The 12,875-nt window shown below is 33.6% G+C and overlaps 3 protein-coding genes across 3 annotated transcripts; all 3 read left to right on the forward strand.

The window, feature by feature from the left end:
- The first annotated feature begins 131 nt into the window (after positions 1-131).
- LOC105198626 (transmembrane 9 superfamily member 3) lies at positions 132-5,320 on the forward strand. The gene is made up of 11 exons (XM_011165399.3): positions 132-496; positions 921-1,116; positions 1,249-1,371; positions 1,446-1,481; positions 1,626-1,831; positions 1,930-2,169; positions 2,259-2,543; positions 2,631-2,839; positions 2,912-3,058; positions 3,580-3,663; positions 3,748-5,320. The coding sequence occupies exons 1-11, from the start codon at positions 413-415 to the stop codon at positions 3,890-3,892; spliced, it is 1,755 nt and encodes a 584-aa protein (XP_011163701.1). The 5' UTR covers positions 132-412; the 3' UTR covers positions 3,893-5,320.
- Positions 5,321-6,450: 1,130 nt separating this feature from the next.
- Positions 6,451-9,153, forward strand: LOC105198627 (stress-associated endoplasmic reticulum protein 2). The gene is made up of 3 exons (XM_011165400.3): positions 6,451-6,769; positions 7,529-7,601; positions 8,312-9,153. Exons 1-3 carry the CDS (start codon positions 6,686-6,688, stop codon positions 8,347-8,349), a joined length of 195 nt encoding a protein of 64 aa, XP_011163702.1. The 5' UTR covers positions 6,451-6,685; the 3' UTR covers positions 8,350-9,153.
- A 1,125-nt stretch (positions 9,154-10,278) lies between these two features.
- Positions 10,279-12,402, forward strand: LOC105198628. Its single transcript, XM_011165401.3, has 5 exons — positions 10,279-10,556; positions 11,004-11,248; positions 11,576-11,753; positions 11,839-11,937; positions 12,004-12,402. The coding sequence occupies exons 1-5, from the start codon at positions 10,508-10,510 to the stop codon at positions 12,132-12,134; spliced, it is 702 nt and encodes a 233-aa protein (XP_011163703.1). The 5' UTR covers positions 10,279-10,507; the 3' UTR covers positions 12,135-12,402.
- The last annotated feature ends 473 nt before the right edge of the window (positions 12,403-12,875 follow it).

Consider the following 12,875-nt stretch of genomic DNA (forward strand, 5'->3'; position numbering starts at 1 on the left):
CGCCGCTAGTGGAAAGGACAAGGCTGAAACTGGAAACGTCGCGAAAAAAGAGTCCCTAGATAATTACTTGTAGGGATTTTATCGCGAGAACGATACGAGTGTCATCTGGCGACGTGGCAGGCGAGACGAATAGCCCCTCGGTCGACAGCGCGTATCTACGGCCGCAGTGTGCATAATACATCTGAATACATCGTTCCGGCATTGCTGATACGTGTCCGTCCGTCGCCGTGTGTGTCCCCGCCTGTGTTGTCAACTGCTAGCAGCCGCTTACGCGCACGGCACATTACGAAATCTATATGGGGATTGTCCGTCGTCGACGCGTCTCGCTGGTGGGATCTCCTCTCGTTCGTGCGTACGCGTAAAGGGCGCCCGGCCGGTCGGCGCGCCTCGCCGTTCACAGGAACAGACGAACATGCGTCGGGGACGGCAGTTGCTCTGCTTTCTGGCGCTCGGCCTCCTCGCGCCGTTGGCCTGCGCCGACGAGCACAACCACGTCGTGAGTATACCCCCGCTGACGACGTCGTCGTCGCCGCCGCCACCACCGCCGTCGCTCACTCCGGAAACGGCCTCCGGAATGTCAGGTTGCCGCGACCTGCTGTTGGCATTTAAAGGCCAAATGTTGCGCCGCGGACACATCCCTTTTTTTTTACGCCGCTATCTTTCTCCGTCTCTCCGTCTGTTTGCGTTTAGATGAATATTCGATGATATCAGTTCTCTTTGATATTTATAGGGAAAAAATCGTTTATCATTGCACTTTGTCACCAATGAATCTTGACGAGTGTCCACAATGTAGCTTCGTACCAATCGCATTGCAACTCTTCGATTCTTTTCCTTAACGAAATGCTATGGCTCGAAATGCAACGTGGATTAGCTCGAATGTTCAGAATATCTTAAATATAGATGTATTATTTGTTTTCCAGTACGAGGATGGTGACGAAGTTGTACTATGGATGAGCACCGTAGGGCCCTATCACAATCGTCAGGAGACGTACTCCTATTATTCCTTACCCTTTTGTACAGGCACCAAGAATGTCATCAATCATTATCACGAGACTCTAGCAGAGGCATTGCAGGGCATCGAGTTGAAGTTTAGTGGTTTAGATATCGAATTCAAAGGTACATATTTATGTACCTAATATATAAAGTATATATTTATAACTGATGATTTGGATATAATTACTTAATCAATATTGTTCAATGAAATGTATATAAAGTACAAAATTGTGAAAGTTTAATGACATGTTTCAGAGGATATCTCGAAGACAGAATACTGCCAGATAAGTTTAAACGAAGAAAGCCAGAAAGCATTTGCATATGCGATAAAGAATCAGTATTGGTATCAAATGTACATTGATGATTTACCAATATGGGGTAATTAACACAAATGCTTCTCATTTGCAGGTATTTATTCAGCAAAACCTGACATTTTAATCATTGTGTTACAGGTGTTGTGGGAGAAGTGGAAAGTGATGAAATTCCAGGTTTGTTCTTTTTGCACATTTTAAAACTAAACTTTTTGCATGGTTTATCTTTTCTTTTTTTTTCTTCAACGTGAAAAAAAGAAAAGATGAACCATACCAGAAGTTCAATCCTGGAGTATGGAGAAAGAACAATTTTGTTGACAGATTATTACATCTGGGCACATAAAAAGTTTGATATTGGATACAACGGTAAACAAATAGTGGATGTTAATCTGACCAGTGACAACAGAGTGAAGCTGCAGCTGGGCGCACGTATATCTTTTAGCTATGAAGTCAATTGGAAGAAGAGTAATATTAAATTTGAGGATAGATTTGATAAATATCTAGATCCCAACTTCTTTCAACATAGAGTAAGTTTTACAGCAACTTTGCTTCTTAAAATAACGAATAAAAATATAAACAGTGATGGTGCGTATATGTGTATATTACATAAACTAAATTTTTTCAGATACACTGGTTTAGCATTTTTAACAGCTTCATGATGGTGATTTTCCTCGTTGGACTCGTTTCAATGATTTTAATGCGCACTTTGAGAAAGGATTATGCCAGATATAGCAGAGATGAAGAAATGGACGATATGGAAAGAGATTTGGGTGATGAGTACGGTTGGAAGCAAGTACATGGAGATGTATTTAGGCCTGCGAGTCATGCTATGCTCTTCTCAGCTCTCATAGGTGCAGGCTACCAGGTATATACATCTCATATAACGGTTCAACATCTTAATTCCTTGAAGTAAAAGAATAAAAATTACAAGTAGCTTTATTTTTGTACGTAAAGGTCACAGTGGTAGTGTTGAGCGTAATTGTCTTCGCTATCCTGGGCGAGCTTTATACCGAGCGAGGTTCAATGTTATCAACAGCGATATTTGTATATGCCGCCACGTCGCCAATCAACGGTTATGCGGGTGGCGGACTGTACGCTCGGATGGGCGGACGCGTATGGATCAAACAAATGATCCTCAGCGCTTTTATGCTACCGCTCATGGTCTGCGGTACCGCTTTCTTCATCAATTTTATCGCCATGTATTACCATGCCAGTAGAGCGATACCTTTCGGATCCATGGTTCGTAACCGCATATTTGATCGTTTCCGCTGCGTGTAATTGCATTCAATTTATGTTAACATGGTTACATCAATTGTATCTGCGCAGGTTGCGGTAACATGTATCTGCATATTTGTGATATTACCGCTGACACTGGTAGGTACCATTCTAGGCCGTAATCTCGCTGGGACACCGGACGCACCGTGCCGCGTAAACGCAGTGCCTCGACCAATACCCGAGAAGAAATGGTTCATGGAACCATTAGTAATCATAATGCTCGGCGGAATCCTACCCTTCGGTTCGATCTTCATTGAGATGTACGAAATTACTTTATTGGTATCTTAAATTACTTATTTGATGTCATTTATCACGTTCGTTAACGCTTTTAGGTACTTCGTCTTTACCTCATTTTGGGCGTACAAGATCTATTACGTCTACGGTTTTATGTTATTAGTATTCGTTATTCTCATGATAGTAACAGTATGCGTTACTATCGTATGTACATATTTCTTACTGAATGCCGAAGACTATCGATGGTAAGTTCATATATACATATGGAAAAATACGATTGGAAGTGAAAACTCTTGCCAGGGTATTTTTATCAAAAGTATGCCTTTGATGTGTAATATAAAGTAAACGCCCAATATCTTATATGTTCAGACAATTAGTTTCGTGATTATATATAAGATCATCTTACTTATTTAATATTATTCCATCACAATTTTACACATATTTTCAGACTTAAGTAAGAACAAGTAAAAATAGAAATAAAGTAAAATTGGTGCTTTGTTGTAATTTTATTTAAATCTACATCTTTCAATCTGATTTTGTTAATAACACATCAGAGAATTTTTTTAACACAAAATTTGTTTCTGATGGATATGTGTCACTAGCAAGAGTTTTCACTTCTAATCGAGTTTTTTCAGTAAGATTATAATATTTAGTGTGAATTTGAGCAAAATAATCTCTCAATAATCTATATCCGAACAATTATTTTTGTGAGTATATATTTATCTATATCCTGCCTTTGTTAATGTAACATAAATATAATCCGTAGGCAATGGACGAGTTTTCTTGCAGCGGCTTCGACGGCCGGCTACGTTTACATTTATTCTTTTTACTACTTCTTCTTCAAGACTAAGTGAGTAGATGCTTCTTATGTAAATATTTCGATAGCGAATATATAAAATTCCACCTACATTTGTTTGATGTTTTATTTTCACAGAATGTATGGTCTCTTCCAAACGGCGTTTTATTTCGGCTACATGGCATTGTTTAGCTTGGCCCTGGGTATTATGTGCGGAACGGTTGGATACATCGGCACCAACGCATTCGTGCGAAAGATATATTCTACGGTCAAGATAGATTAAGAGTCACTGATTGAAGTATTCGCATCGTGGATTGTACGATGTAATTCCTAAAATTGCGCGCGCGACACTAGCTGCTCTTGACAAAATGAAGCGTATGCTTCATTTCGTACATGAAATACTTTATTTCGCTACAAAGCGGCTGTCCGTCACGTCGCTCGAAAGTGCGATTCTTATTTTTCAGCTTGACTTAATGTCCGTTCTAGAAACGGAACGACGTGTGTCCTTGAACGTATCATTACTCTTCCAACGGAACTCACGCCGTCACGTGTCTACCGTTATTCGAACGACGACTCCATCTTATATTCATTCATTTGTCCTTTTCTTTTTCCAATTGTGTATTTCGCTATTACGCAAGATAAAGATACGCTGTAAACGGATCCTACTGTACTAAAACACGTGCGCGTGTCGCAAATGCAGTCATCTGTCAATAATAAAGTAATAATTGTAAGTGTTAGTCGAATCCTATTATGAGTCCGAGCTATTATAAACAAAACTTCTGCAATCGTGTAAATTTAACGTTGTAGTACATTTTTTTATTGATCCAAGTATGTCGATAAATTGTAATAATCATGCATATATATACATATATATTTATATGTACATACCATACATAAAATATAATTGCATGGTCGCAATCATTTTTTATCGCATATGTGTCTCGCTTGCGAATGGCACAGAAAATTGATCGAATTGTACAAAAATCAAGAAACTTTGGTTTGTTTTTCTTTTATCTAGACACTTCAGCTCGGACAATGAAGCATAAAAAGATTATGATGTAAAATAATTTTTCCTGACTCTTGAAGACTCGAAGTAGAATGTTGCAATAATTGAAAATTATAATTAAACTTGCGATAAATTAGACGTGAAAGCATTAATACATTATAATTTATTAAATTCATAGTTTTACGAGACTCTTTCGTTGATATACGCAAACTGTGAATTGAACTGTGACTTAGATAATTTTCTGATTCTGTGATTGTCGAGTCAGTTTGCCAATTACACGTTTCGTTATCAACGGAAAGCCCTTATCCTTAAGCTAAATGGTTCAAAGAGAAAGGAGTAAGAATCGTGAAGTACAATGCCAATGTAAGATCTTGCTTGCGATACGACAATCGCATCATGATCTCGTCCGCATTGTGCTTTCTTTACATTTGAATTTTTGTTTGTAGGATTCGCGAATGAATCCACGCTCACGATTCTCTTCCACAGGCGGGCATTCACCCGCACCATACAAAAAATCACCGTTGAGAGACGAGAAGTTAATTCCGCAAACACAATTAGAAATAGGTACTCGAGTAAAAGATATAACGATGAGAGTATTACGTTTCAGTGAGACTAATGTTGGTGGGAGTCTTCGAAAATAAACGATTTGTTGTTAGATGTAGTGATTCTGAAAAAAATATAAAATTTCTACGTATACAACAACGATCGCAGCTTCGCTTTTCTTTTTCTGCACTCCAAGCACAGATTTGTCATTGAAATTTTATTTTATGCATTCTGTTAAATTCTCAATATTAAAACAAGTTTTTATAACATTTATCAATGTTAAAAGAATTTCACGCTATTTTGTATATTTTATATATTAGACAGTTCTTGATACTTTCAAATGTATTTATTCTTTAAAGTACGTAGATCAGATAAAAGATTATATCTCGCTCGTAATTTTCGTATATTTTAATAAACAATAAAAGACGCAAAAGACATTTTTTTTCTTGCATTGCATGTTCAAAATATCAAACTATTCTACTACATATCATGAACTATTTTAAAAATCAAAATTATTAACGAATTATTTTAACAATAGTGATAAGTTTTGATCTCGTATATTTAAAAAATTAAAATAAACATTAAATTAATTCTAAGGTAAAGTAAATTGTTTTAATAGTAATAATGTCTGGTTTTCATGTATTTAAAAAATAAAACTTTAATTAATTTTTTAAACTGAAACGAATTATCTCAACGATAATAATACATGCTTCGTTCTCTATTTAAAAGAAATTAAATTCTAATCAATTCTTTAATTGTAAACGAAAATGATTATCATAACAATGACATTTCACTTTTGTGTATCAAAAGCCAAACTTTTGATCAATATTTTAATTCTACGATAAAACAAATTATTTTAACAATAATAATGCATACCTCATCCTCTATTAAAAAAATCGAATTTTAATTAATTCTTCAATTATAAATTAACACGATTATTTTAACAATAATGATATCTTGTGTATTAAAAGTCCAAATTTTGATCAATATTTCAATTCTGAAAGTAAAACAAACTATCTTTTAACAATGACACCCATCTCGTCCTCTAATAAAAAAATCAAAATTTTCCCGCCGTGATATGGCGGATGCTCATCCTCCAACTCAAATAAACGTTTAATATATTTTTATTTGTTTTCTCATCTGTTATTTTCTTACATTTGCATGGTAACGCGTGAAAATAAATATCGCGGTTGTTATCGAGAGGAAAAAGAGGTCAACTGCAAAGGCGAGCGCAAAGAACTCGCTCAATTGAGCACGGTGGTGACAGTGTGGCACGAGGGAGCGGGCTGTCGACTGTCGCGCAGCTTCACGTGTCACACACCGCGCATACGTCGGCGAACGTCGCTGAACGTCGCGGGGGATACGGGGATGTACGGGGATACGTAACAACGCGCGTGGACGCCGCGGACGCAGCTTCTCGGACGTGCTCGGACGTACACGTACGCTCGCATACGGTGTGCTGTCGGGCAGCTCTTCCTTCATCTCCTCTGTTGTACTCTCGCCGAGGGAATCGCACGGGCGGTGACGATGGCACCGAAGCAGCGGATGCGCATCGCGAACGAGAAGGCGACGAAGAACATCACGTTACGCGGAAACGTGCCCAAATCGACGGTGAGTTCTCGCCGCCTTAGTCGCCGCGCCGGTCGCGATTTTCCAAATCTCCGGGCCTCCTGCGAGAGTAGCGGTCTCGTGGCTCTCGCTGCGAGCGTAAAATCGCCGCGGATCGCGTCTCGTCGCGGTCTGGACGTTTGACAGGGACATTTTTACGGAGGTCCGTCACACTTTTCGATGACGTTTGAGGAAATGACATATGGACGAGGCTCGAAATAAATGAAACAGAAAGATTTGACGTACTTATATCGGGGATAAAAAGTCGCGACGATTCGATTTGACCGTGAGAACAATTACGTGACTATCACTTCGACATATTGAGGTTATAGACGGTCGCTTACTCCTGGCAGACCGGTGTCAGATGGAACGTTGAACGTTTATTCGAACGTCCGTCCTCCCGTCGTCTTTGCAGAACTGTCGGTTACCTAGCGTCTCGCAACGAACGATCGAACCTTGTGACGAAAGAATCTCGCATGTGTTAACAGGTCAAAAGGTCTACCATATGTAAAGAATATAAAGTTTTAACGTGAAAATGTATCTGTAATAAATGTTGAATTAGTATTGACAACGTTTTTGCCATAACGTTCATTAAACAAAAATATTGCTGACAAGTATCCGATACACATTTATCCATGTGTCCATTCTGTTTACTCAAGGAGATACATTTGGCGCATATCCGATACTTCCTTCCGTATATGCGTTCCATCTGTCACCTGATACTCATGTTTGTAGCTAAACATCAACTTTTGTTATTGCTAGAAATCGCAAGAGGAGGGATCTCCAGTTGGACCTTGGCTCTTAGCTCTCTTCCTCTTTGTCGTGTGTGGGTCTGGTAAGTTGTCACAATCTAGATGCGTCAATGGAAAAATTGAGTTTTCCTATCCTTGACATATGAGATCAAACAAACATCCTATTCTTTATGTTTATTTTTTACTCTTCACTCTGTTATAATGAAATGTAGTAAAATAAGCTAAAAGTAGGCCAAAAATATTTTTATTCTATGTATGCACATGCCAGAGCAGCAGATGTGACATAACTGAAGCAGAAAAGAAGCCACACACAGGAAACTATCGATTTTGCTAGAAAAAGCAATTACTTAATTTACTTTTCTGCTTTTAAGTAACAACTATTTTTAACAAATAATATTCTTTTGATAATAGTTTTAAAATGGACTTATGATAAATTTTTAGAACTTATATATTTAAAAAATAATTTATACTCTTATAAAAAATATATAATTTTATCAAAGAAAAGTTAGACTAATGAGCAAATCAAATTTTCAACTCAATATTCTTCATTGTAGTATTAAATTATTAAGATTCAGAATATAATTTAAATAAATTTGATGCTTATGATAGATTTGCAGATGTATAAACTTCCGAAATATTTGAAATAAGTAACATGTACTAAATTTCAGTAATTTATAGTATTTTTTTTGTATAAAAACAAAAATGTACTGAGAAGAGTTTAGTTGAAAATTTATATATTTTTATTGTTCCATAAAGTACACTTCAATTAAGAACATGACATTGTTTGTTGCAGCCGTGTTTCAAATTATCCAGAGTATCAGAATGGCTTGAACAAAGCTGAAAAGGGAAAGGAGGCGCTACTGTTGATCTTCATACCTAAGAAACTATCTACAATTCGGCGATATGCGAAAGAGACTGACAAACCGTTTTAATATAGATTATAAAAAAGATTGGAGATTACGGGAAACGAAACGTGAACAAAAAATTTAGACAGTAGCTAAAAAAAAATCATTTCTCTTTTGCGGAAAAAGCTCAAAGATTTATTTATAATAACTTAGCATTTATAAGCGTTTAACTTAATTGCGCTACGCATAGACGAAAGGAGAAAGTGCTCGAATCAGACAGAGTGTCTCCAACAATCTATCATTCTTGTGAATCGGAAAAGAAAAAATTAATTTGTTTATATTTAAATTTTTATTGCGTTTCAAACGATGTTTTGGTTTATGCAGTTGTCTACACTATTTTTTCCGAAATGTATTCTTTCGTCTATGTGTATGTAGTAAACAATTGTATATATATATACACATAAATGATTTATCATGCAGATTTCTCCTCAAGCAGATCTATCCAATTGGCAGCACGTAAGCTCGACTCCGATAATTGGACAGATCTGTCTTAAAGCATTCCAATGTAAGCAGTTGGTAGCTTTCTGTTATTATAATGGCCTTTGTATGATGCTTATATGTTACATAGGCAACACATGCGCAGTAGGTCATTATATTCATATACAAATATATAGTATACATCTCAAAGAATGATTTGTCTATATGAAATATTTGCTACTGACAGTGCACACATTGTCTCTTTTAATAAAGTATATTATCAATAAAGATATATATATTGTTTTACATGAGACTTATGTTAAAGCGATCGTTTTTCTAAAAGTAATCCTTCCACACGATTGACAGCTCATTCAATTGCGATCTGTTTTTCAGTCTGAGAAGAAAATACATTTATCTTGTATTTATTATCGCTAATGAATAACTCCCGAATGTTGCAAATTCAGTTGTGTAAACATTGAGAGTTTTTTTTTTGGTTCCTCAATCATTAATTATTTTTCTCTCTTGCATTTTTAAAATATAATTTAATTTTTTAATTATATATATATATATATATATATAATTAAAAAATTAAAATTATATATATATATAATTTTTTTATAAGAAAATTGATTTTACAATTGCTATTTATTATTGTTGAAAAATTTCTAAAGCTTTTAAATTTAGTTGCGTATGTAAAAATTTATATTTTATCCACTTTGCTTATCATTTGTTAATTTTTTTTTAAACATAAAATATAATTTTTTTATCTTACGTATACAGTTTAATCTTTTTTTAGAAATTGCAAAACAATTTACATTTTAGAACTGTCATATATCTGTTATCATTGGAAAATTTCCTTGAATCTTTTTAAATTCCAGTTACGTAAACATTATGTTTTATCAATTTGATTAAACTGTTTATATTAAGTAAAATACATAAAAAATAAAAACTACATTTTGAAAATGTTTGAGAGAAATATAACTAACAAATAACAAAGCGGATAATCAAAAAATCAATCAAATATGCCTTAACATTTTGATTGACTTAATGTTGGAATTCTTGATTTATTTAATTAACGAATTACACTATAGAGAATATAAAAGAACGTATACAGAACACGCACGATCTTGATGACAGACATAAGACAAGTGACACATATGTAATACATAGCAACGATATAGAAATCATATTGAACATGTATCGTTAGCTTATTTCATACAGCACCAACACTCTTTTATATTTACTAGATTAAATTATTAATTCTAACACTTAATTATAATTATAAATATATATTTATACATATTTAGTATGAAAACATTAATTTTATAATTATCAGATTGTAGAACAGATTATTTTAAAATGGCGCCATTCGTAGTTGATTTCTCTGACGGATGGTGGCCAAAATGGCTGTTTTTCTTTAGGTTTTGCGACCTATCTATCCTTTTAGTGAACATAGCGCAAACAAATCAAACGGTTGCTGCTATTGCGCGTGCGGAAATAAACGGTTGTTTTTGTTTTTAAATGTTGAGCACAGAACGACTTGAGGCAAGTTGAGGTTACTTCGCGCCCATTCGCGCCTACATCTTTGATTAAAAGATTGAGTGCACGGATTTATAAAATAATTGCAAGTGAGAATTGCTGATAATAGATATTGACACAGTCGCAAAATGTCCAACATATTTAATTTGTTGGGCGGATTCGCCGAGTCTGATGGAGGTAAATATGTATTTCTGCAATTGCTATTTTTTACACTGCAAAATATATATTGGTCTCTATATTTTTATTTTGGATACAGTTTACATAAATTAGATTAAAAATATTAAATATAATCACATAATATGATTTTGGTACATGTGAATAGACAAAGAAAGAAAAAGAGAATTATTGTACAAAATTGAGGAACATTCTAACAAACATTAATCTTACGATTAGTTTAAATAAGAAAATTGTTTTACTATAATATGTAAGAAATACAAATTTTCTTATTGCTGTACTGGACTGCACTAAAACTTTTTGCTTTTGCCAAACATATATTTATATATTTAACTTTAAATATATAGAGCGTATAATAGTCCAGTTATAAAAGCAGACCACCTATCATTATATTTGACAACAAATATAAATGTTCACAAATGTGTATAATGTATTGAGTTGTATTTGTAGGTCAAATAAAACCTATTGCACGATCTAAAACATCTCATGAGATTAGATTAAATTCCGTTAAGACAATGGGAGGCACAAAACCAAAGGGACTATCAATAAGATCTAACTCTGATATGAATATATCTAGTATACATTCAATCAAGAAAAATGTTCATGATAAAGAACAGGATAGTTCAAAGTTGAAAGTAACGCAAATTGATAGCAGTGGACGTCCAATATCTCCAGGAAAAGAAACACCAGCAAAGGTAGTAAAATTTATTTTTATTAATGTATTTTATTTTATTTTTAGTGTATATTAAATGTATGTTCAATATATATTGAAAACATACATATGTTATAACATCCATTTATAACAAATTTTCTTTCAAGTTTTAAAAAATTTTTAGAAGATTAATGTCGATTTCCACCATTGTAGATTAATTTTGATTTTAGTTTAACTTTATCTTTTTAGTTTTAAACATTAAAAAATAAATAGTAAATTATATTAAAATTAATCTACACAGGTGGAAATAAGCATAAAAGTATTTAAAATTTTTATCCACTACAAATTATTGATTTCTCTTTTTTTGTAGAAGCTGATTGCACAGTCATCTAAATTTAAAGAGTCTGTTCTAAAGGATACGACTAATAAATGTACAAAAAAGGAATTAAATGATGGTATTTTTAAGAAGCCATTGCCTCCTAAGAATATCAAAAAGCTTCCTATACCAGAAAAATTGTTACATTGGCATGACGATCAGCATGATTTTGGTATGTGAATATTTATCTTTATTTGATAAAAATAATTTATGCTGTTAAGATCTGTAATAAACCCTTTTATAAATTTTTTATACAGATTATGGATACATTGAGACTGTAGAAAAAGAATTTAAAGATCTGCTCTCTAAAGAGAAAGAAAACATAAAGCCTTGCGAAGAGAATGTGATTGTATCAGGTATGAAGCTTAATATTACTTGATATTTATAAGTTTGCTTATCAACTATTTGTTTTTTTTCTCTAGCTTCAAAAACCTTGCTCTTGCCAGAAGTCCCAAAACTTATTTTCGATGAAACTCTCGATGAAGATTACAAGAATTTTTTGCCTCTCGCCTTACCTAAAGTATCTGATATATCTGACGATGAAAATTTGTAGTGATAATTATCATAAGAATTGTTTTAATACTGTTTCATATAATTCTTTTTATAAGAGTGAATATTTTAAGAGATTACTAGTAGTATAATAATTTATTTTTCTGTAATTGATATGTATTTTTATATTAACAAATATCGTTAGAACATTAATAATTTAAACATTCAATTACTCTAGATTTAAAGAAGAGATTCGATATAAATATAGTTTATATTACGTTTTACATTTCTGTAACAAAAGCAACATACAAGTATGTGTTTTTTGAAACTTATAATACCGACCTCAGTCATTTTAATAATTTTAATTAAGGTGTTCTTTTCTTATTAGTATATTTTAAAATATTTGTAAATTTATATAAAAATAAATCATTAAAAAATATAAAATAAAACTCGTGAAACTGGCAAAGAAAAATAATTAAAAAGTGTACGAGTCAAGCATGATTTGCGCAAAAATAATATACTCATTACTTTTTGAAATTAAAATGTATTATGAACGTTTTTGCTCTTCTTTCAAGCCATCTTTAACTTATGTTAGCAGTGATTGTGATACGAAAAAATGTATTACTGCACGACCTCAGAGAACTGGTGGATAATTAAAAAAAATTGAATAAAACCATTGAAAAATTATTTTTTAATTATATTTTTTGTTTTAGCTTTTCTATATATAAAACAATGTCATGTTTATGTGAATACATGAAATGACTACATATTATATCAACGTGACTATCAAAAATGTCGAAAAAAG

This window comes from Solenopsis invicta, chromosome 1 (assembly GCF_016802725.1).
Source record: "Solenopsis invicta isolate M01_SB chromosome 1, UNIL_Sinv_3.0, whole genome shotgun sequence".
NCBI classification, from domain to species: Eukaryota; Metazoa; Arthropoda; class Insecta; order Hymenoptera; family Formicidae; genus Solenopsis; species Solenopsis invicta.